Genomic DNA, 25,869 nt, shown 5'->3' on the forward strand with positions numbered 1-25,869 from the left:
TACCTGGTCACACTTCTGTTCGGTGCTTATCATATACTATATGACCCTCTAAGTGGCCTGTAAGCTCACTGAGGGCAGACACCACACCTTTTCATCCCACATTTCTAGGATTTATAAGAGAGGATTTAATAAGGTATTTTGTGATTTCTAAAACTCGCCACATGTTATCTCTTACATCTTGGAGAGATTTCTAATTAAAATTACAAATTATAATTTTTAGCACCACAAATGTAATGCAAGAGAAAACTAGTGTCACAGAACATCCCCAAACACAGTACACAGGGTTATGTCAAGTATACTCAGTTTGTAAGGACAGCCTTCAATTAGAACCTATTGATCAAACCTCAGTCTCTTTCCAACTGAAAGCCAGTATGCCAAAAGGTAAGACACTTGGCACCTTAATAATATTAACAAAACTTATTAACCTTTATATTCAATGGATAATCAATATAACAGCAAATTTCATGAAGGTGAACTCTCACTTTTACAAGGTTGTTATTGTTGTTGTGAACATGCCTCCCTCTTGAAGACAGAAAACATGCAACTTCAGAAATCAAAGCCAAAGACTAGTTTGTTTGTACCACACCAATAAGAATAATGCATTACCGGGCCGGGGATTTAGCTCAGTGGTTTCGCTGCCTGCTGCGCAAGCGCAAGGACCCAAGTTCGATCCCCAGTACCAAAAAAAAAAAAAAAAAGAATAATGTATTACCAATTCAGTATACGTTTAATATAATTTAGTACCAGTCACCTTTGATAGTTATACTAGTAATTGAACCTATTTTTAATAAAAATGAGCTTCACCAACTCTAATCTCGCCACATCAAATTCAAGTCAGTTGGGGCCGGGGATTTAGCCCAGTGGTTCTGTCGTCTGCCTCGCAAGCGCAAGGACCCGAGTTCGATCCCTGGTACAGAAAAAAAAAAAAAAAAATTAAAAAAAAAATAATAATAAAAAAAAATTCAAGTCAGTTGTACTATCAACTGTATTCATATGACTTATACGGCTTGAGGTGCTCTGGCTCCAGGAGCAGAGCCCTGGCTGGAAAAGGAAGATCGTCAGCCAGTGCAAAAAGAGGTTTGGTACATACTCTCCACCCACAGTTTTGGTTACTTTTCATTTGCTGACTTCAAAAGCCTAGAACTGAAATGTCCCCTGGCAAAGGTCCAGCTTTCCTCTATTGGGAGGTGGAGGGACCTCTGAGAGGAAGGGCCTAGTGGAGGTGTTAGGTCACTTAGGGTGTGCCACAGAAGGGGGCAGGCCATGGAAAGGGATCAAGGGGATCACAGGACCCAGAAGGCTGCCTGAAGGTAGTAATTTTGCTGTGGCACCCAATCCTGCTATAATGTGCTACTCTTCCACAAGATGCCTAAAAACAATAGGTCTGCCTGATTGTGGATTGGAACCTCAAAATCAGTGAATCAAAGTAAATCTTTTCTCTTTATAAATTGACTATATCAAGCATTTAATAGTTACACAGCTGCTGGGCCATTAACGCAGTGGTTCCACCACCTGCCTCGCAAGCACAAGGTCCCGAGTTCGATTTCCGGTAGCAAAAAAAAAAAAGAAAGTAACAATAGTTACACAGCTAACATACTGATTCTTCAAATAAATTCCACAGATTCATTCTAAATGTTGCTGTACTATAAGATAATCACCTAGAAAAAACTGTAAAAATTAGAATTTTCAGGACTCGATAAAGGGAGAAAGCCTGGAAGTAACATTTCTTTAAAACCAAAAGGAGTGGGTTTTACATTCTTAACACAGACCTTATATTCTGTCAAAGGTAAAATTCAAGTACAATTCCAAGAGGTTTTCTTTGTTTTTAGATGCATAAAATTTCCCATCTTTGGCAGCTTTTTATTTAAACCCCTGGGTTAAATAAGGGCCTTAAAAATAATTTTAGAAAGTCTTCTGATCCATAATATTATCAATACTCTGAATTATTTTCTTTCAAGTACTAAAATAATGAATAAGCAAAACCATCTGGTTTTAGAAAAAAATTGGCAGAGAGAAATCAGTTATGGTGATTGGGAATCAGAATCATGCTGATTGTGGTTCTGAGGAAAAAATGCAGCTCTGAGATGGAACAGAGCTGGTTACACAGATCAGTGGGTTTCATCTGACAGATCTGTATACGAACATAACAGAGAAGGGACAGTTTTAATCCGACCCCACTTGAAGCACTGAGCATTACTTCAATACATTTTCACCTCCAGACCACTTAAACATTAAGAATTCCAAGAACAGGGCTGGAGATTTAGCTCAGTGGTGCCGCCCCCTGCCTCGCAAGTGGAAGGTCCCGCATTCAATCCCTGGTACCCAAAAAAAAGAATTCCAAGAACTCAAAAGTATTTAAGATTAAATTTATGACTTATGTTTTACAAGTGGTAATCTGAGATACAAAAAGGAGGATGGGTTTCCTCCAATATTTCTCAAGAGAGTAAAGCAAAACAAACAAACGAAAACTCATGTGTGTACAGGAATTCTATTCTTTTTTTCTTTTTGGTACTGGGGATCAAACTCGGGACCTTCCATTTTCGAGGCAGGCAGCAGAACCACTGAGCTAAATCCCTGGCCCTAAATTGGGTTCTAAATAAGTAACAAAGCAGAATTTCCTATCCTTTCCACCTCTATTTCTTTTCAATCATCTTTAAAGCTAATTCTCAATACTTGAATTTATAGAGTCCCTTACCTCACTCAACCACTTCAATTTTTCAATTTTAATCTTCCTTGAGACTCTTATCCTCCCAAAATCAGGGATGGAAGAAAGGTAGCTTTTAGGGAAAAATGGGATTTTGCTGAACTATGATTAGAGATCACGGGGTGTAGATGAAATCTAGGCTTAATTTCTCCCAGTATTAAGAGAGAGAAATTTTTTTCAAGGGCTCTCAGAAAAAACAGAGCTTATTTATATAAACAATACTTAGAGAAGGAATATACTTATCTCCAGGTGATAAGACTTCTCTATATTTTCTGTATTTCTAACTGTTCTACAAAAATTTTGTCATTGCTTTTCAACATGTTTTGTTGTAATGAAAATGGCTAAAAACTAGTAAATAGCTAGTTGGTATGAAAGCAGAGAAGAGATGACCAGTCTCTAACACATCAAGGACAGCCATTCAGGGCAAGAAACAGAAATATCACAATTCCTTGCTTGGCATCTTTACACCTGGATCCATTATTAGCTTACTACAAAAGACTGAAGAATGACTTAGAACTATTAGTTAAGAGTAAATTTTTAAAAAAGAGTAAATAAGGGCCGGGGATATAACTCAGTGACAGCATGCCTGCCTGCCTGCCAAGTGCAAGGTTCTGAGTTAGATTCCCAGCCTCCCCCTCAAAAAATGAGTAAACAAAACAATTTATACTAGTATTCGATCTTTATAGAGAGGTCAATCAGAACAACATTGAGAGCAGACTTATTTACATTTTGAAATCACAGAAGAAGCTATAAGCTTGAGGTGAGACACTAAACCAGTTAAAAAAAAAAGTTTTAATAAGGTACATGAGAAAGAGGGCCTGGCAAGCGCAAGCCTCTGAATTCATTTCCTAGTACCAAAGAGAGAGAGAAAGAGAGAGAGACACACACAGAGGGCACTCATAGAAAGATAACTAATAAGCAAATTAGAGATACAGTCCTCTACATTAGGATGACTGCATCAGACCACCCAGTGATGTTGATAGTTATGAAAAAATCTCTTCTTTCAAATCCCTTTCCTCCCTAAACTCATCTTAAAATTATAACTTAAAGCTACAACACCAGTCATGAACACTTTCAGAATTGTAGTTTTGGAATATACTACTAAATAACTTATTTAAGGCTAACATGAATAAAGTAGAAATTTTATTATGATAACATTAAGTAGGTAATGAAATATATGCAATTATTATGCAAAAGAGAGGAAGATAAAATGTTATGGATATGTGTTGTTCCTGGGTTTGGGCAAAAAAATGTTATGGATCATTTTTGCAACCATCTAGGTGTTCCCTATGGACACCTACCCATCAGCAAGAAGGCATTTATCAACTGTTTCTTCGCTGCAGACTAGATTTTAGCTGGCTATAGATAAAATGTCTGATGAATGCAGATCAGACTTTAGCTTCGTTGCCTTAGTTTCTCAAAGGATTACTCTACTATATTAACACATATAGTATATACTATTAGGAACCAGCATTATGTAAAACTTAAGAAAATACTATGTGTCATTTCCAGGAACTTACAGGAACAAAAACCACAAAAATGCTGGACCATCTGAAGAAGGATGGTTTCATTTTTTTCTCTCTTTCTCTTTACCTCCCTCTTTTTCTCCCTCTTTCCCCCTCTTCCTCTCTGCCTCTCTTTCCTTTTTTGCTGCTAGAGATTGAACCCAGGACCTCACCCACATATGTGTTCTACATATGAGCTACTTTTTCATGGCTTTTACTCTCATGCAACAAGTGAAGCTTTGTTAACTTTTCTTTTCTAATAGTAGTACTGGGGATTAAATCCAGAGACAAAGTCTTGGTAGGTTATTAAATTGCCCAGGCTAGGCTTCTATCTTATCTGAATGCTTTACTGCACCTTGGATAATGTAAAACAAGTTAAAACCAATTAAAATACAGTATGACTAACCGGAAGCATTAAAATACCATGAATATTAGAAAAAAGAAAAAAGCCAGGTATGGTGGTGCATGCCTGTAACTCAGCACTTGGGAGGTTGAGGGAGGAGGAGAGTTTCGAGTTCAAGGCTAGCCTGGGATACATAATGAGGTCAAGGCCAACCTGAACTAGAGCAAGACCCTGTCTCAAAAAACAAACAACAGCAATCAAAAAAAGAAAAGGAGAAAAAGAATTTTAATTCTATTACAGTGGACCCTCAAGTTATGATCTGCCTGATATAAGAACAACTTGGGTTAATTAGGTTAATGGAAGATTCAACTGCCTCTTATTATCTATAGCGTGTACCCAGGTAAACATCCAGATCTCAGCTGTGTTGACTTACAACCAACTTGAGTTACAATCAGCCCTCGGGAACTGATCGAGTTCGTAAGTCAAGGGTCCACTGTATTTACTTGTGGACAAGCTTCTTATTACTATTCTCCTACCCTTGATGAGTCCCTGAGGGTGAGTGTATGTTAAGTGTTTTAGGATTTTGGGTGAAGAAGCATCTCTCTTCTCTCCTGTCTGCTTTTTTTTTATGGAAAAATAAAATAAAATTTCATAATCAAATAATGAGAGAATAACAATAGCTATTATACTGTGTATCATTATCTTCAAAGTAGTCACTCTCACTACTTTGACACAAACCAAAAAGATCCTTACAAAAAAGAAGCAAACAGATGTTAAAATACAACTATCTTTTCAAAAAACTAAGATAAACTGGTAGTATAAATGAAATCAATTAGTATATATATTGAAGTATTTTTAAAACATAAAATTGGGCCGGGGATTTAGCTCAGTGGCTCCGGCGCCTGCCTTGCAAGCGCAAGGTCCCCCAAGTTTGATCCCTGGTGCCAAAAAAAACCCCAAACAAACAATAAATTTGTGGACTGGGAAAAAAAAAAAATTGTGGGCTGGGGATGTAGTTCAGTGGTACTGCGCCTGCCTGCCAAGCCCAAAGTCCTGAGTTCAATCCCCAGTACCAAAAAAACCACAAAAAACATGAAATTCGTAATTTGGTTAAGTATTTGAATTTCTCCCTACTTCCTATACAGTTTCTTATATAAGAGAAACCAAGTGATATTTGAGTTTGTGTGTTTGGCTTATTTCACTTAACATTATGTCCTCAAGTTGCATCTATGTACCTATGAATGCCTTAAGTTTATCTTTCTTTATGGCAGTGTAGTACTCCATTGTGTATAAATACCATATTTTCCTTATCCACTCATCTGTTGATGGACATATATATTGTTTCCAAAATCACAAGGTCCCGAGTTCGATCTCCGGTATCAAAAAAAAAAAAGAAAGAAAAGAAAAGTGGAACTGAAGCCAGTTAACTTCACTGCCTGTAAATAACTATGATAAAAACATTCAAGAGGTCAAGGTATTAGATCATGTTATTTCCACTACCCATGAAACTTCCTGACCCTGCTAGGCTGGTTAGCTGAGATGCAGTACAGTTCTCTAAATTCAATTATGAAGTTAGGCATGGTGGCACACACCTGTAAATCTCAGCACTCAGGAGGCTGAGGCAGGAGGATTGCCATGAGTTCAAGGCCAGCCTGGGCTACACAATGAGTTCAAGGACAGCCTGAACTGCATAGTGAGACCCCTGTCTCAAAAAACAAAACAAAACAAAATTCAATTGTGAAACCAAAGATTCACAGGATTTTTACCTAAAATATTCATTTGTCACACCAAAATACTAGTTTTTTAGCTCTGAAATATACATTCTTACTTGTATAATCTTGCTAAGAGGATTTCTATTATTGCTACCATATTTCTCTGAATATCATTCTGAAGATCCTAATATATAACTTTCGTGTTAAAGCTGAAATTATGTTAACAATAACTAAACTATAACATGGTTTCAAGTTTGATTAGTTATTCCCCAACCTACAGTAGACAAAACCTAACAGTTTGATTGAAATATTGGACAAAACATTTTAAAGTAATCTAGGCTATTTCCAACATGGATAATTATGTTCATTTAGAAACAGCTACAAAACTAAGGGTAGCTATGCTTTCCATCCCCTAAGCTATTAAGTGACAAAGGACAATTTAATCAGGAAATTTACTAGGGTGCACACCCTAATAGCCAAACCTACAAAAGCCCAGGTGAATCTCAGAACTCTTCCATCTACCTTGGCCACCAGGCTGCCCAGTGTCATCCGTGATCTTGTAGGATCTTTATTTATATGGGGAATTTTTTTCCACTCTGACCAGACATATAGGAAACGGGCTTGTCCTGACCCATCTCTCACTACACATTTATGAGAAAAAAGTCTTTCACCATATCCTTATACATAATCGGCACTTCTGTTTGCTGCCATCCCAGTCATTTCCTACCATGGGCCAGTTCTGACATGCATGCGCCTTTCTGCACTGAATCCACATTGTGGGTGCTGGCACATCAGCTGTGCCACCCCTAGCAAGGTCTGTAAGGGGAAGACTTGCAATGGTGCTCTGAGTAACAACCGAGCCCCTTCCTCTCTATTTAGGACTTCTTACATATTTTCCTTTCATTTACAATTCTTTCTATTTAAATTTTTTAGAAATTTTCTTTTATGCCCATAAAAGAAAAAGAAGAAGTTGGCAGGCCTCAGGGACCAAAAATTAAGTGGGAAGAGAGTTTAAGAAAAGTCATAAAACAACTTTGTAGTTACATCTCTTGCCAACTGATTTCACTGTTAAAGCAGAGCTATAGCTCATGCACAGAAAAGGTTTCTAGCTTTACAAACTTTTGAAAATTCTTCCCAGGCCTTCGAATAGATGATAACCAAACACTCAAGAACTTCCCCAGGCAGGAAAACAGCAGGCACAGCAAGTTACAGGAAAGAACTGACAGCATTACATTGAACATACTGCAGCTGAGGGCTATGGGCTACATGATGAGTTATCTATATTTTCATATTTTAAGAATGCTTCAAAAAATAAAAAATAAAAAAAGAATGCTTCATACTATTGTTTCCCAATAGGAATTTGGGCCAAATACTTAGCTTTAAAAAAAAAAATCAGCTTTCCCATGAAGATGTAATCTACAGTAAATGCTGGCTTTCCTGCCCATCAGATCTGTTTATTTCATTATGACTGCTGAACCAAACTATCCCTGTGTACAGAGCCAGATATGCAGGAAAGTATGAGAAAACTGGAAAAATTGAGCAGCTTTGCAGACCAAGGATTGTGTTATAAGTCTCCAGCATATGTAACTCATTTTCTAGTTAAGTAATTCCCTCTGGGGACTCAGTCTGCACTCCACATGAAGGATCAAATTTCATTAGCAGTTGTAGGAAAATGCAACCCTGTGCATTTGCAAGTCAAAACTCCTGAAAGCAACAGCTAGTCTAGCTACCTCCATTGATTTTTTTCTGGGAGAGGATTTTAGCTGATAGAAAACATTTGTTGGAAGGCACAGATGAGGAAGTTGAGAAGAAGAGAAGGGATTCAGCTAGCAAATAGACAACTAAGCCTCAGTCTTAACGTTAAACTCTGGCCTTAACACTCCTTCTGCAGCTGTGTTCAGGCAGAGAGCCATTCAGCAGTAATTCCACCCCCAAGGCTCCGAATGACAAAAGGCACAGGAAGACAAACTAAAAGGGCAAGTGTACAAAAGCACATAATCCAATCAGGGTCCAGCTCTCTTCATTTCTAGATATCAACTTGAATCCAGTGGGAGCTTGATTTAACTTGAAATCGGGTCAGAGTCTAACAAATCTTAGAACCGTATCCATGTAAATAATTCAAGACTTCCTATTAACTCGTCTAACTTGAATCAAAAGACATACACGGACCACATATTCAACTCTACTCAAACTGTCCAGATTAGAAAAACAGCTTTTTTTAATACATCAAATGACCTTCTCAAGTTTTAAACCTGCCTAATTCTTACCTTGGCTTGAGTTGGTTCGCCTTTCTCAAACATCATCTTAAGCCTGTTCAGTGGGACATTGTATTTCTCTATTTTGCTTGAAGCTTCTGTGTTTTCACTGATTTCAGATTTCTCAACTTCATGTCTGGAATCTCCCAGACAATTTTCCATGTTTTCACTTTCGGGTGTGTGGTCTTTAAGATCTTCACTATCCTCAGGGTGATACCGACGAATACGTCGATCAGGATGGGATCCAAATCTAGGTCTGGGCTGGGTCTGTCCCTCGTGATCAGCTCCGGCTCCAGAAGTGGAGTTGCTTGTCACTTCGCCAGGAGGGTGGTCGACTCTGTGCCTAATCTCAGAGCTGCTGTTTCCAACTGGGTCTGTGTGCAACTCTGCTCCAGGCGCTGGGTTCTCCCACTTCTTCTTCAACACAGTCAGGGTTCCCCGTCTAAAGTGCTGGGGGAGATTTTCAGTGTTCTAGAAGAACAAGAAGTCAGTGCCAGTTATAACTTGCCTGCTGAAACAGTCAAACATGTTCTTTGTAAAATGAAAGTTGCTTCAGACAGCTGTGAACAGTTATAGCCCAGCCACATGGAGCAAGCTTCCACCCCAGGACAGGGAGAGGGAAGAGAGAAATAGTCAGGAGCTGAAGCAGGAAGTGATAAAACAGGATAGCCTTATAAGGACAAAATGAGAAAAAAGAACAGTTACAGAGGATAGTTACACTGAAGATGAGGGACTTTTATCCAAAGATTCATGGGAAAAGTAAGAAAGTAAAAGCAAAATACCAGGTCCTTAAATATTGTAGCTATATATTAATAACAGTTCATTAAATTATGCCACAAAATTATGTGATGAATTGGGTCTTTTTTTCTTTTCTTTTTTTTTTTCTTTTAGAAATAAGACAAAGATAGAATATAGCTGAAACTAAAAATTATGGATAGTTGCATCAAGGGCTGAAAGTATTTGTAGAAATCTAAAGAAGTCACTAGGCTTTTATAAGTATTTGCATTAATGGTATTTAGGTATATCTAACATAATTTACATGCATATATAAACTTAAAAGAAAATTTTCTTTTTTGGTGCTGAGGATTGAACTCAGCCAGGGCCTTGTGCATGCCAAGAAATTGCTTTAGCACTGAGCTACACCCCTAGTTCTCACAATTTTATTTTGTTTTATTTTTTTGGTACTGGGGCTTGAACTCAGAACCTTGTGCTTGCGAGGCAGGGATGGTGCACTGAGCTAAAATCCTTGGCCCCTCACATTTTTTCTTTTACAAAAGAATTGAATCCTTTTCCCTTGTTTTTCTCTATATGTTTATGTCTCAATCTTAGTTACTATTTTACAGATCCTGTGGTTGAAAACATGTAGACTTCATAAGAAAACACAATCACTACCTAGCCTCCTGTTCAAAGGACAGACATTTACATGTCTGAGAGTTCACTTTCACCTGGGTCAAAAATGGAATTTATACACGTAAGGTAGAAAACAACCTGGATATTGTCAGCGTTGCTGTAGAATAATAGAGGAAACATGCTGTTGAAGTAAAATTAAATGTCTCATGCTTTGAAAGGCCTCTTCACTAAACAGAACAGCACTACCTTTCCAACAAACTGTGATCTCCAGTACCTTCGTGCTCTCCATTCCTGCAGTCTGTGGCTCCCCCAGCTTTCAATTGAGAAAGAAAGGACAAACAACCTAGGACTTGACCAACTTGAGTTACAACCAGTCCTCTAGAATGAATTGAGTTCATAAGTCAAGGGTCCACCTATTTTATTTTTTGGTTGGGCTTGGTTTGTTGAGACAAAGTCTTGCTATGTAGACCAGGTGGCCCCAAACTCATGGTAATACATCTGCCTCAGCCTCCCGAGTGCTGAGATTACAGGCATGTGTCACCACACCCAGCTGCTTTGTTTTTTTGAGACAGGGTCTCCATATGTAGTCTAGCCTGACCTTGAAGTCTCTAAGCCACCCAGGGCTGGCCTCAAACTGCTATACAGCCTGAGTTGGCCTTAAACTTTTGATCCTCCTACCTCAGCCTCCTGAGTCCTAGGATTACTGGCATGGGGAACCAAGGCCTGGCTCACAGGTTATCTTTGAACAACAGGTTATTGCATTTGTTTTTCTTTTTACAATAAATGTATATTTATTAAGTAAGAAACATAAATGCATAAAAAATTATACATTACCTTCCAATCACAAAAAGTTTTCACAGAAATATTAAATAAATTTGATGTTACTGTAAGCAGTGTGAAAACTTTCACTTCTACTTGATTTATGATGCACAGGAAGAGAGGGATTTGGGTGGGGGAGTACCAACAGCAGCTCAAACAAGGTTAGGGTGGAGGACATCCCCCTTAGGGAGCATTTTCAGGAGTAAGTGTGCTCTTTTATTAAAAGGATCTAGGGCCCAGGATTTAGCTCAGTGGTTTTGCCATCTGCTGCGCAAGCACAAGGACCCGAGTTCGATCCCCAGTACCCCGCCCCCCCGCCCCCCAAAAAAGGATCTCCTGAGGATACAAGTTCATGAGTGTTTGAGGCAGGGGTGGAGGGATGTGTGAGAGACAAAAGGAGAAGGGCAGGGCAGCGTGCTCTGACAGCTTAAAGGCCACGCCCTCCCATCACTCCTGGGAGTGCTGCCCAGGCCGTGGCAGTCATCCAAGTCTTTCATGAGAGTGAGGCAAGCAAAATGAGGAAGAAAGAGAAGCAAGAAGCTGAAGAATAAAAGCAATAGCTAAATTAAACACAATAAAAAGAATATGACACCCAGAGACCCAGGTTATCACTGGATAATGGATTACAGATCATTTATGTTTTCTTCTCTTTCTTTGTATTACCTGGATTGAACATTCATTACTTACATAATCTACCTCCATCCAGCCATGTGACTTTGGACAAGTTTCTTTTAGTTTCTGGAAATTACCATATAGGACTAGTGTGAGGAATACACAAGCCTGTATTAATGTATATAGTATAATATTTGACATAAGTAGGCACCCAGTAAGTGGTAGCAATTATTATTAAATGAGTGGCCCTGCTGACTCCCTCAGCTACTCCTCACAATGTGACCAACCATAATCAACCACAGTTCCTAGTCATTCCTGAAATCCTGAACTTGGGTTACAGTCTCTTACTGTTCTTTCTACTTGCTGCATATGGTGGAGGTGAGGGATACTTTTTCCTAAGTATTTTCTTAGAATAAGGCACTAGGTATCAAGAAAGTTGAAAGTTTAAGGATCACATTGGTTGCTATACTATTATAGCCTCCTTTCTCCAAGTGACAGCCAGGACAATCTTCATTCTACCCAGCAAACCTGAGACTACTGGCAGAGTTGCCTCTGAAGAGCTAGCTTCCTGAATCTAGATCACACCACAGTGTCCTTCCTGCAAAGCATCTGACTTACAATTGGGCTAAGTCAGAGATCTGTCACTTTGAGATATATTATGTTAGATAAGTCCCTTCTCTCAAATGAAGAGGCTGGGCCAAATGAACTATCACACTGAAATCACAGAATGGACATTTTCATTTTCAAAGAACTTGTTTGGCAAGATACACATGGGCTGCCTGCTATGGCCTCCAAGGAAGGGAAGAAGATCTATGGAAGGAAGGGAAGGGATCTATGCTGAGAGCCTCTCAAAAAAGTGGCAGTGGGGTCCGGGGATTTAGCTCAGTGGTTCCAGCACCTGCCTCGAAAGCACAAGGACCTGAGTTCGATCCCCGGTACCAAAAAAAAAGAAAAAAAAAGAAAAAAGTGGTAATGGGCCAAGGATTTAGCTCAGTGGTTCCACCACCTGCCTTGCAAGTGCAAGGTCCCGAGTTCGATCCCCAGTATCAAAAAAAAAAAGTGGTAGAGTTTGCCATTACTGACCACTTCCCCTTTTAAAAATTCCTCCCTTGCCTGCCTGGCAAGCATAAGGTCATGAGTTCAATTCGATTCCCAGTATGGGGGTGGGGGGAAGGAAAGGACTCCTCCCTTCCAAGTTTTCTGTGACAGGTCCTGCTGCTCCTGGCCCAGAAGAAGGGGCTTCTGAGCCGCCGTCCCACCTCTTCCAGCTCAGAGGAGGTGAGCCGCACGGATGCCAACAGCACCCCCTTTCCCCCGGGGTTGAAAGAGAAGACACGTAAATAAGTCTCAAAACCAGACTTCCAGATCACCTACAGCAACCCCAAAGGGAAATGAGATGGAACACTCTGATACTCAATCACCTGGACCCACTGAACTGGCAACAAAAGAGGATCTGGAAAAAATGAAATCAGAAATAACTTCTCAGATAACAGCAGAGATTGTGCTCCTAGTGCAAGACATGATTAATAAATCTAGAGAGAAGCTGAGGAACATGATGGAATCCCAACATAGGAAACAAATGGAATCCATAAAACAGATGCAAATAGATTTCCAGGAGATGAAAAACTCCATTGAAAGTCTACACAGCAGAATGAGCCAATGTGAGGACAGAGTTTCAGATACAGAAGATAAGATTGCAATTAGTGACCAGAAAAAGAAAAATTGCTTCAAAATTGTAATGGAACACAAGAAATCAATCCAGCAGCTGCTAGATGATGCAAAGAAGAATAACATAAGACTGACTGGAGTCAAAGAAGAAACAGGAGCGAGTGAAGACAACATAAAAAAACTTCACAGAAGTAATGCCAGAAAACTTCCCAAGCAGGAGAAAAGAGCTTGACATACAGATAAGTGAGGCATATAGGACTCCAAATAGCCTTGATTAAAAAAAAATCTACACATAGGCATATAATTGTTAAGATTCCAGAAACTCAACAGAAGAACAAAGTTCTACTAGCAGTTAGAGAAAAGAAACAAATCACATACAAAGGAAAGCTCATCAGAATCACAGCAGACTTCTCCACACAAACCATCAGAGCAAGAAGAGCTTGGAGTGACATATTCCAAGCCCTAAAAGTCTCCAACCCAGATTGATGTACCCTGCAAAACTATCTTTCAAAATTGATGGAGAAATAAGATACTTTCATGACAAAGAGCACCTTGGGAACTTCATGAATACCAAACCAGCACTCCAAAAAAATTTTACATAATATCCTAGGAACAGACATTGAGGATCACAACCCCAGGAAGCAAAGCAGAATGAACCCATCTGGCGTGACAAGAAATTAAATGTAAAGGGGGAGAACCCAACAAAAAGAAAAAGTCATGACAATGACAAGTCAATACGTTTCAGTTATAACTATCAATGTTAATGGTCTCAATTCACCAACCAAGTTTTCTGTGACATTCCTTTTTCCTAGATTTCTTTCAATTTCTCTGCCCATTTCTCAGTTTTATTTACAGTTTTCTCCTCTGTTCCTCAGAGTTTGATCTTAGGTCCTCTATGCACATAGTTTCTGTAGCTATCCACCCACTGGTTTCAGCCCTAAGCTATCTGTTGGTGAGTTATGACCTATGACAGTTAACTCTCCTTATCTACCAATTCTATCTAGACATCCCATAGGCATTTTGTCTGTTTGAGACAGGCTCTCTCTTTGTAATCCTGGCCAACCTTAATCTCACTATGTAGCCTAGGTTGGCCTTGAACTCATAGTGAAACTCTTGCTTCAGCCTCCAGAGTGCTGGGATTGCATAGGCATTTTAGGCTCATCCTGACGATGGCTGAAGTCTTTCCTTCTCCCTTCATGCCTGGCTCTCCCCACTTGTTTTTTTGTTTGTTTTTCCTGAATTTTCTGCCTCAGGGAATGTGACAATTCTCCATCTGTTAAGTGGGCCTGTTCTCTTATACTTTCATGCTGTGCATGTGCTGTTTCCTCTGTCTAAATACACCCCACTCTTCCATTCCTTGCCCCTTGGCTTAGCTAATTCCTACTGGTCCTTCAGGGTCTAGTCAGACATCACTTCTGTGAAATCTTCTTTGATGTGGCATATTCCAAGTTAGGAGTCTCCTCTAAATTCTCCCCTAGAACCCTATTTCTTTGATATGAAACTGACTGCATTTGGATTATAAAATTTTCTTTTCAAACTCTCAGACCTAAACAGTCCCTTGAAAGCAGGAAAAATATCTCATACCTCTGTGTCTTCGGCACCTGAAACAAGAAATCCTCCACCCATTCTGTCTGTACTCATTCCACTGTGTCCTGAGCCTAGTCCAATCAGGGCTCTCTCCTGCCACTCCAAAACCAATCAAAGTGACCATTCACTTCCCTGTTGTTAAATCTGATGGTCAATTCTCACGTTAGATATGTTTGACTTTTAACTTTCCTAGAAATGTTTTCTTCACTTGGCTTCTGGTACCCCAGCTCTGGCTTCTACTGCTCTTTTACCAGCTCTTCCCCATTTCCTCTGCTGATTCTCCTTATCTTGCCAACTCTTGAGTTCAGTCCGAGACCTCTCCTTTATCTACAATCACTTCCTAAGTTATTTCATGCATCTCACATAAGCACCACTGATACTATGACACACATCCATTTTTATTTCCAGCCCAGATCTCTTTTAATTCAAGATTGGTAGAGCTAAGCTTCTTCTTGGCATTTCTACTTGGATGTCTTCATGAAGCACTTGGAATTTAAAATGTTCAAAAGTGAGCTTCTACTAATTTCCCTACTCCAAACCTGCTTTTACTGTAGTCTTCCCCATTTCAGTTAATGGCATTTTAATTTAACTTAATGGTATTTGAGCCAAAAACATTGCCGCCATCCTCAATTCTTCTCTCTTCCTTCTATATAAATCCTGACCACTTCTCACCTGCACCACTGCTACTTCAATCCAGTGCATTATCATTTCTTTCCTAAGTTCTTTCCTTTCTTTTTTTGGTACCAGGGATCAAACTGAGGGCCTTGCACTTGACAGGCAGGCATGGCACCACTGAGCTAAATCCCTGGCCCTCTTTCTTAAATCTTTACAACAGCTTTACAGCACCTTGGTCTCCATACTTTTGCCATTGTTCCTCCATAGTCTCTTTGTCTTCTTTTAAAAATTTAAATTGGATCACATCGGTCTTTTTTTTTTTTTTTTTTTTTTGGTACCAGGGATCAAACTCAGGTCCTTGAACTTGCACAGCAGGCAGAGAAACCACTGAGCTAAATCCCCGGCCCCACATCAGTCTTTTGCACCCAAACCCCCTGAAGATCTCCTTCCCTTCAGAGTTAAAGGCAAGGTCCTTTCAATGACCCTATGACTTTTCTCTTTCTAGTCCCTCAAATACTGCACAAAAGAACACTTTTGCCTCTGGGCATTTGCACATGCTGTTTCTTCTACCTGAATCTTTCTTCTCCTGGGCTCATGGCCTCAAATCTCTGCTCAGAGATCACCTCATCAGATACCTATATGTAAACTCTATTCCCCTTACCTGCTTCATGGCACTAGCTATGATACAGCTACCTGACACAATTGCTTTGTTGCCTGTGTCTCCCAATAGAATGTAATCTCCATGAGGAAGGAGATGCAGTCCATATTCTTAGTGCCTAAAACACTGCTTGGCAGGGATTAGGTGCTCTGTGAAAACTTGCTGAATAAATGAGTGAAAGAAAAGGAGGAGGAAAGGGAAAATCAGTCAGGAGAGCCAGGGATTTAGCTCAGCAGCACCACACTTGCCTTGCAAGCGCAAGGTCCTAAGTTTGATCTCCGGCACACACAAAAAAGAAAAGAAAATCATTCAGGAGAGAAAAGGGCAGAAGAAGCAAGCAGTTGAGTGAAATGATACTTTTTTCTTACGATAAAGATCCATTTTCAAATTATAGGAAAATTAAGTCAAAGTGTATATTACTCCCTTAGAAAAAACTCACAAGAGCATGTTATGCACTAGTTTAAATAGGTTAGGTACTGAAAACTTCCAGCGGGCTGTTTTTGTAAGTCAAATTAAAGACTTCTTGCTTAAATATGTGAGATTTTTTTTTTCTTTGTAAGATTATATTAAGGAGCTGGGTTGTTGTTGTGCACACCTGTAATCCCAGTTATAGGGGAAGCCAAGGTAGAAGGACCACCTAAGTTCACAAATTCAAAAACAGCCTGGGAAACATACTGAGACCCATCTCAGAAAAGATTAAATCAAGTCAGATTTCAAAACAAATACATTAGCAAGTCCAGCTGAAAGTTAGCAAGCAGGGAGAGTAGAGAATGAGTACTGGCTGGGCAGTTATTCTGGAGGTGTTTGTCTTTGATGAATTCTGCAGCTAAGATACTTGCTAACTAGATTGAGTCAAGAAGTTTGCTTTAAACAGAAAACCCAGAGGATGACAATACATAGCTACATAACTACTACCATTTAAATACATTGATATAGAAATTCTGGTTGTTTGATTTGGAAAAAAGGATAGTGGCCTAGGAAACCCTGTGTTCTTGTGTACCCAGAAGTAGTGAGCCATCTTAACTAATCTCAGATGAAGCATTTGGCCTTACAGCCTTCACTCAGCACAGGAAAGAAAACATGCCCCAAAAGGAGACCTTCAGTGAAAAAATAAAGATTCCTTGCACCTGAGCCAAATTCTCCTAGTCAAATGGCTCACAAACCAGACCAGCTGGCACAGAAATCCTGCAAAGCTGCAGGTGGCTTGGCCACACAGGCTCGGCTCAGGAAGCTGCATGTGCCCGGGGGCTTCTAAGTACTTACACTTCTCTTCTTTTCCATGTTAGCCTCTTCAGCTGCTTTCTGGTACCTTTACAGAAGAGGAAGGGAAAAAAGTCATCAAATTAAACTTACATTCTTACTCTTAATTTTTAAGAAAACTGCTGCTGCATACCTATTTCTGCCAGCATTTTTCTTTATCAGAAGAAGCAGAAAACCAGAGCAGCCCTTGCTTCCTGGGGCTGCTCCAGACATGTGTTTCAATACAGCAGAAAAAGTCATGTGGATGAGGTCAAATGCTGGGAAACACGTGGGCAGAGCAGAAAGTCTGGGCTTTAAACCCCAGTTTTATGACTTATTAACTGTGATCTCTGACAAGTCATTTAGCTTCTCTAAGCCTCAGTTTCCTTATCTAGAAAATGACCTACAATCTATTATCACAGATGTCAGGAAAATGAATGACATCGCATACATGAAAATGCTTTGGAATTAGTCAAGCAAATATAACACTGCATTAATTCTAAGATGCACCTATACACAATAATGCCTCTGAAATCTTAGAATCATGTTGGCCAAATGGTTGAGAGGTAGTCACAATGCCTGTACAAGTCTGAATTTAGTCTAAATTATTGATATTGTCACTTTAGTTCAGTTTTTGTTTGTTTTGTTGAGGGGGCGGAACAGGGTCTCACTAGATAGTTCAGGCTGGCCTTAAACTCACTATGTAGCCCAGGCTGGCCTTGAACTCGAAGTGATCCTCCCGTCTCAGCTTCTTGAATGCTGGGATTACCAATGTGAGCCAGCATTCCCTATTCAGTTATGTTTTTTGTTTTGTGGTACTGGGGATTGAACCCAAGGCCTTTGCACTGAACTGTATCCCCAGATATTTTGATGTTTTAATTTTGAGAAAGGGTCTTGCTAAGACACTAAGATTCCTAGGTTGAGCTTGAACTTGGCATGCCTCCTGCCTCAGCCTCCCAAAGTGCTGGGATTACAGGTGTAATTAACACTAAGAAATTAACAAGCAACTCATTACAGGCACAGATGGTGTGGCATTCATTCAGAAATGGAGTCTCATTTTGTTGTTCCTCTTACCTCAGCCTCCCCAGTGCTGGGGTCACAGGTGTGTTGCATCTGGCTATAACTCATTTTTTTTTTTTTTTAGTACTGGGGCTCGAACTCAGGACCTTGTGCTTGCACAGCAGGCTGCGAAACCACTGAGCTAAATCCCTGGCCCCTGTTCTTTTTGGTTTTTGCAGTGCTGAGGATCAAACCCAGGGCCTTGTGCTTGCTAGGCAAACACTCTACTACTCAGCCATAGCCAGCCCCAATTTTTTTTTTCAGCCCAAATTTTTTATAAGTTAATTATCTCAGGTATTTCATTATGGTGATGGAAAGCTGACTAACATAGGATGCATAACAGTATAAGACAAGTACACCTGACAAGCAAGCACTAGTCAGTTTAGCATTTTTAAAGTGATGTACCAAATAGTGGTATATACTACTACAGTTGATGATATCTTAGATCTGATAGATAAGCAGTACGTAATTTCATTTTTAAATTTTGCATTACCTTTGTAATTTATCATTTTTATCACTTGGATAAGAAGATCCTTGAGAAGTGATCCTAGTCCCAGGACTTTTCATGGAGAATCGGGTTGTCTCCATTTTAAGATTTAAGAGCCCTGGCAGCAAATCTCCAGACCACACAGAACAAGCTTAGCTTGGCTTCCTCCTGAGTCAAGCAGGGAGGGCAGCACCGTCCCCTGCAGAGTCCCCAGGATTCTCCTGCCCCTGCATGCTGCATGCCTAGAGCCCAGGGAGCATCCACCACAGCAAAGGGCAGAGGTAAAGGGCGCTTGTTCTTTGCCTTAGGATGGACTGTCAGAATTCAGAAAGCATTTGGGGAAGGAGGCCAAGAGAAGGAAATACTAGAAAGACAAAGGTCTGGAAATACCAGAAAAAGAAAGGTCTCATAACTCTACCAAAACGAACTTTCAACTCCTGACTGCTGTCAGAAGCTCAGAACTTCCCTAGAGTGTGTGCTACACAGCGACCTCCATCCAGAATGGAAGCCTGGAAGCCAGAGAGGAGCCCTGGTTCCGGCCCCACTGCTTACCCACTGTATGGCCCAGGTTATGTGGCTTCTCTTACTTAGGTCTCATCTAAAACTGAGAACATATTCCAGTCTTAACACTGTTTCATTTTAACAGTCAGAAATTAACAAGCAACTCATTCACTATCAGAATATTGCTCTGTGACTGACCAGAGCTTTCTAATGGGGTAAGGTGAAGGAATCTCCAAATATTTCTGGCACTCATTAACCACAAATAGGAACAAAGTGGGAGCAGAACTGCTATGATTCAAGCGACAAGACAGAAAGATATTTGAAACTCATATTAGAAACAAAAGGCTAATTTTCCCAGCTGGGCATCGTGGTGCACACTTGTGATCCCAGCACACTGGGAGGCTGAAGTAGGAGGATCACAAATTTGAGGTCAGCCTAGGTATGCAACTTAGTGAGACCCTGTCTCAAAATAAAAAAAAAAGCTGAGGTGGGAGGCTGGGGACATATAGCTCAGTGTGAAGGGCTGGTTCAAACCCTGGTATCATTAAAAAAAAAAACAAAAACAAGCTCATTTCCTTAGAATATATATAAAAAAATCCTATAACAGGAAAATGACAACTAAAGAGAAAAATGGGCAAAGATATAAACACAGTTCACAAAACAGAACATTAAATAGGAAAGCAAAAAAAATAGGAAAATAAAAACTTTAAAAAGCTAATATGCTGCACCAGTGGCTATATGAGAAAATGGGTTCTACTTTACATGGCTGGTGAAAAAGTAAATTGGTAATACCTGTCTGACAGGCATTTTGTTGATATCTGCCAATATCTGCCAAAATTTCAAAGGTTCAAATGCTATAAAATTCTGTTCCTAGAATTTATCCTACAGATATTCTCACACAAGGAAAAATGATTTTTATGTTATCTTATTTATCATAGTATTAACTATACTAGCAAAAGACCTGAATGCCCATTGGCAGAGGACCACCAGGTGTGGTGGCACATCCCTGTAATCCCAGCAGACAGGAGGCTGAGGCAGGAAGGATCACTGTAAGTTTGAGGCCAGCCTTGGTTACATAGTGAGTTCAAAACCAGCCTGAACTACATAGTAAGACCCTGTCTTGAAAAACTCATTAGCAGAGGACTTATAAAGAAATTATAATGTATTCAAATAAGGGAATAAAATGACATAGTTTGCAGCAATAAAGTGGACAAAGGAATGTGGTGAATAATATGAATGTTCTTAATGCCACTGAACTGTGTACTTACAATTGATTAAAATCATGAATTTTGTTATATATATTTTACTGCAGTTAAATAAAATAGTATTGTTCTGGCATGAAGACAGACATACAGACTAATGGAACAGAATAGACAGCCCAGAAATAAAACTTCACACAGGATTGTATATGGTTAAGTGATTTTCAACAAGCAAGCCAAAACTATCCAAAGGGGAAAGTACAACTTTTTAACAATGTTGCTGGGAAAACTGGATATCTATATGCAAAATAATAAAGTTGGATCCCTACCTTATACTATAAATAAAAATTAAGTCAAATGGATCAAAGCTCTAAGTGTAAGAGATAAAGCTATAAAACTCTCAGAAGAAAACAGAGTGAAGAGTTTCACAACATTGGATTTGGTGATGATTTCTTGGATATAGCACCAAAAGCAAAGACAACAAAAGATATACTGAACTTCAACAAAATTAAAAACTTATGGATATGGACATGGTGGCACAAATCTGTAGTCCCAGCACTTGGGAGGCTGAGGGAGGAGGATTGCTGCAAGTTCCAGGCCAGCCTGGGCTATATAGAGAGTTCAAGGGCAGCCTGAATTACACAGTGAGACCCTGTTTAAAAAAAAAAAAATTAAAGGGCCGGGGATTTAGCTCAGTGGTTTCATGGCCTGCTGCTCAAGCACAAGGACCGGAGTTCGAGCCCTGGTACCAAAAAAAAAAAAATTAAAAACTTATGTGCACCAAAGGATGCTGTCAACAGCTGAGTGTGGTGGCACACATCTGTAATCCCAGCATTCTGGAGGATAAGGCAGGAGGACTGCTGTGAGTTCAATCAAGGCCAGCCTGGACTACATGGTGAGACCTGGTCTCAAGTAAAACAAAATAAAACAAACAAACAAAAAGGGACACTGTCAACAAAATGAAAAGTTCTCATGGAATGGGAGAAAATATTTGGGACTCATACACCTAATAAGGGATTAATATCCAAATTACACAAATTTTAAAAAATAACACAGATGGGATATTATTATATATACTATCCTGCATATCTCCCTTTCTCCATTTCAGAAACTCAAAACAAAGTTTTCATTCAAGAGGGCTGGGGATGTAGCTCAGTGGCACCACGCCTGCCTAGAAAGAGCAAGGTCTTGAGTTTGATCCCTAGTACCAAAAAAAAAAAAGTTTTCATTCAAGAAATATTTCTTGATGCTTACTATGTTCCAAGCACTAGAGAAAAAGTTGTAAAAGAAATAACCAAAATATTCATTTGGAGTAAAACTTAAGTTTATTACCTGGATATGTTAAGTGAAAAAAATTAATCCTATCAAATTCATTCATATTCAGGGGAGGTCATTTTGTTACAAATTATGGCCCACAGGATCACTTTGAATTCTTTCGTAATAGAGGCTACTGATAAGCATTTAGAAGGCAGAAATCTTAAAATCTTTACTTCACATCTACACTCAGAGCTTGGCATTCTGAATCTTTTTAAATCTAAGGATTGTGGGTGTATAAAAGAATGTTTAAAAATGTAATAATTTGAAGAAAAATTAGATTCTGAAAAAAAAATAACCAAAATAGATATAATTCCTACCATTGGACAGCTTACATGTATACATTAAAATGTTTAAACACACAAATACACACACGCGCACACACACACACACACACACAGAGTGATAAGTCCTTCAAAGAAACAGAACACAGTATTATTAAACTATGTAATAAAAGAACAACACTCAGAAATGGGAGAGGGTCAAGGTAAAACTCATTATATTTATTAGCCTGATTAGATCATTCCACAGTATATTCATGTATTGAAATATCAATTTGTGGCTGGGCGTAGTGGCGCACACCTGTAATCCCAGCACTTGGGAGGCTGAGGCAGGAGTATCACCATGAGTTCAAGGCCAGTTTGGGCTACATAGTAAATTCCAGGTCACCTTGAACTACATAGCGAGAGCCTGCCTCAAAAAAAAAACAGAAAAGAAAAGAAATATTCACATTGTACCTCATAAACATACAAAGAGGTGAGCATGGCTGAGGAAATGACCTTTAGGCTGAGACCTAAAGTTTGACCAGGAGTTAGCCAGGTACAAAAGAGGTGAGAGAAGTAGGCTAGGCACGGAAAAAGAACACATGGAAGTTCTCAAGGCAAGAAAGTGTGTCAAGTGCATTGGGCACACAAACAATGCGAGGACTGCTAAAGCACACGAAGAAAGGGGAAGGGCCAGAGATGAGGCTGGGAGGTAGGGGTGGGCTGTGTAGAGCTTTTGTAGGTCATACTAAGGATTCTGAATTTAATGAGGTACAATGGGTTGCCATTCATTTGATTCATGTATTTAAAAAGTGCCTTGGAGTGTGGAAAAAGGACCAGGGGAGGCTGAGAATGCAGTCACATCATGAGAAATGTTGCTGGCATGGCAAGCAGCAGAAATAAAGAAAAGTGAACAGCTTTGAGGTATATTGCAGAGGGAGAATCAATAGGTTGGTAAATGGGGCAAGGAAGAGGCAAGGAGAAGTCAGGAATGATTCCCAGGTTTCTGGCAATTGAGTCAATGGAAATACTAGGATATACAATTCTAAAGGAGCAAATCTGAGGCCAGGGAAGATCAAGAGTTCAGGGTCAGCCACGGTGACTTCAACATCCATTTAGTGGTAGCAGGAATTAGAAACAAGTATCTGGAGAGCGGAAGAGAGGTCGGAGCTGGTCATACACGTGTAGGCCTTGCTTGCCCTCCCGTGGTGCCCCTGCCTTCACGGGGGTAGATGTTATCTACAGACTGTGTCGTGTGGGAGGGTGTCCAGAACTCAGTGAGGGGATGCCAACCCTTGGCAGTCAGAAGAGGAAGAAAAGGAGAGAAGAGAGAATGACAAGGAGCACAGAGAGAGAAGGAAACCCTGGAAACTGCAGAGAAGCCAAAGGAAGGAAATATTTGGAAAGGAAGAAATGGTGAGAGGTCATGTAAGATGAAGCGTAAGAAACATCCCTTCATGGGCCGGGGATTTAGCTCAGTGGTTTCGCTGCCTGCTGTGCAAGCGCAAGGACCCAAGTTCGATCCCCGGTACCAAAAACAAAACAAAAAAACAAACAAAAAAAAGAAACATCCCTTCAATTTAGCAATAGGGCTATCTTTGGTAATCTTGGCAATCCTCTTCCATGATACATAAATAATTCACCCACACATTTTTGTTTATTTGGTTTTTTGTACTGGGGATCGAACCCAGGCCCTTTGTACTGAGCTACATTTCCTGCCCCACCCCACCCCCTTTTCAATTTTGAGAAAAGGACTCACTAAATTGCCAAGGCTGGGCTCAAATTTTCGATCCTTCTGTCTCAGCCTCCCAAAATTCTGAGATTAGAGGCATGTGCCACCATGCCTAGCTTCATTAAAGAAGTGTGTGTATAAAGTTTTGACTATTGCAAATAGCACTCGGTGAATGTCCTTGTACATACATTTTTCCCACTTGTACTAGTATGTGTGTCTGAGAGATTGCCTTAAAATGGTTATTTAGAAACACAGTAGACTGCTACTTAACAGGAACTTAGAATAGGCCTTGAACTTGTGTTTCCACACCCACTAGACAATCATCTACATAAATTACAGCAATCATACAATATATGAAAGCCAGAGGCAATCTGCAGACAGGTCTGTAGTTAGTCAACTGTTCTCCAAGGCCAGGTAAATACCCTGTGGTTAGTGGAGTAAATAAGCCCAGAGGTTCCTCCCTTTATTGTCTTAATAGAGACATCGATTTTTAAAAGATCAAAATATTTTTCATCTTCATCCCTGTCCTTTAAGCACTGAGACTTCTGGGAGACCAGGTGTATATACCAATGCTGTTTTGAAACTCCCACTCAAATATCCCAACCCTTTATTTGTTCGTTTTGTTGTTTTTGTTTTGTTTTTTGGTATCAGGGATCGAACTCGGGTCCTTGCGCTTTTGAGGCAAGCAGCGGAACCATTGAGCTAAATCCCTGGCCCCGTTTTGTTTTGTGTTTTGAGACAGGCTCTAGCGATGTAGTTCAGGCAAGTCTTGAATTCACTTTGTAGTCCAGGCTGGCCTTGAACTTGCTGAAATCCTCCTGCCTCAGCCTCTCAAGTGCTGGGATTACAGATGTATGGCACAATGCCTGGTTTCCTAGCCCTTTATTTGTAATGAGGTACCTGCTAAATAGTAACCTACAACGAGAAAGGTTCTAAACTGCTGCTCCTTCATAGTAGTTAGATCCTTGGTACTTTACATTGTGTAGTCTCAGATCTTGAAGAGACTCTGAGGCCCAGTTATTGTTGCCACACCACTGCTTGCTCCTTCCTAGTTTGGTCCTTGGTACACTTTGTACTCTCAGAGTGCTAAGAGACTCTGAGGATCTGTTGTCTCTTCTTTCCTTCCTTTCTCTTTCTCTTCTCCTCCTCCTCTTTCTTCTTCCTATTTTCTTTTGGTACCGGGGATCGAACTCAGGACCTTGTGCTTGAGAGGCAGGCGGCAGAACCACCGAGCTAAATCCCCGGCCCTTCCTCCTCTTATTTTAATTCTCCCTCCTCCTTTTCTTTTTTTTGAGATGGTGTCTGAAAATGTTGCCCAGACTGGACTTGAACTACTGGGCCCAGGAGATCTTCCTGCCTCGCCTTCCAAGAAGCTGGGACTACAGGTGCACATCACCATGCCCAGCTATTGAGGCTCAGTACTTCACAAGTCAGTGTTCCACCAGGATTTGGACCTCAGACTTTCCTTAAAGGCACTTACAGCAGTTGGCATTATTCTGATACAAACTGTGAAGGCCACCTATTCGGAGAGTTGGAGAGGGGCATTTTGAAGATCCAATCTGAGGAAAAATTATTTGCAATGAAACATCTGTAATTAAAATCTCATCTTTCTTCCTTTCCTAGCTTTTTTTGTGGTCCAGTCTCCTTTTCCTCACATATGGAATTTAATCTTGCAACTGCTCATTAATGCACAGCTGTGAGGCAGGCAGCTGATGGAGGATACTAAAATTATCTGAGTAATAACAGTGTCTCAAATTTTTCTAAAGACAGAAAACAGAGTTCCTGAGCCATGACTCGTGCTTTCGTGCCCTCAAATAGTGCAAAGGGAACGCTGAGCCAAAAAAGGGAAAATGGAAACTCCCAAGGTTTCGGCAACTTACTTTCTTCTGGAACAATTTCACCACTAATATGTTCCAGAGAAACCAAAGAAGGGGAAGTTAACCAGGAGATCTGAAGGTCACTCTTCTCTTAAAGGAAGACGAGTCACCAAGATCTAAACATGAACCCTCTTCTCTGCTGGCACTTAGAATAAGTGAGGTCAGATGGAGCACGGGACTGTGGTGAGGAGGAGGGGCCCGGGGACAGGCGGGGACCAGTGTGCTGGGCTCCTCTATCCCACCGTCCTGTGTGGGACCTTCAGTAGTGATGGCTGGACCTTAAGTTCCTTATCTGTCAAAGGAGTGGGCCATAGATTAGCCAGATCGATTGTTTTCAAACTCTTTTCTCTGCAGAACCATCTTTGAAATG

The 25,869-nt window shown here is 40.2% G+C and overlaps 1 protein-coding gene across 9 annotated transcripts in view; it reads right to left on the minus strand.

The window, feature by feature from the left end:
- The window catches only part of Lima1 (LIM domain and actin binding 1), a 93,866-nt gene that overhangs the window by 25,118 nt on the left and 42,879 nt on the right, over nt 1-25,869 (minus strand). For 8 of the 9 annotated variants that reach the window (XM_004862987.4, XM_004862985.4, XM_004862983.4 and 5 more), the window contains 2 exons: nt 17,092-17,137; nt 8,532-8,990 (listed from right to left, as the gene is read on the minus strand). In XM_004862987.4, coding sequence (XP_004863044.2) covers nt 8,532-8,990; nt 17,092-17,137 — 505 coding nt within the window. Of the gene's footprint in view, nt 1-8,531; nt 8,991-17,091; nt 17,138-17,221; nt 17,240-25,869 lie in introns of those variants that run through there. The other variant, XM_021243042.2, reaches the window with a different exon arrangement.

This window comes from Heterocephalus glaber, unplaced genomic scaffold (genome assembly GCF_053883595.1).
Source record: "Heterocephalus glaber isolate CG9 unplaced genomic scaffold, H.glaber_assembly_v1.0 deba00001733, whole genome shotgun sequence".
Lineage (NCBI taxonomy): Eukaryota > Metazoa > Chordata > Mammalia > Rodentia > Bathyergidae > Heterocephalus > Heterocephalus glaber.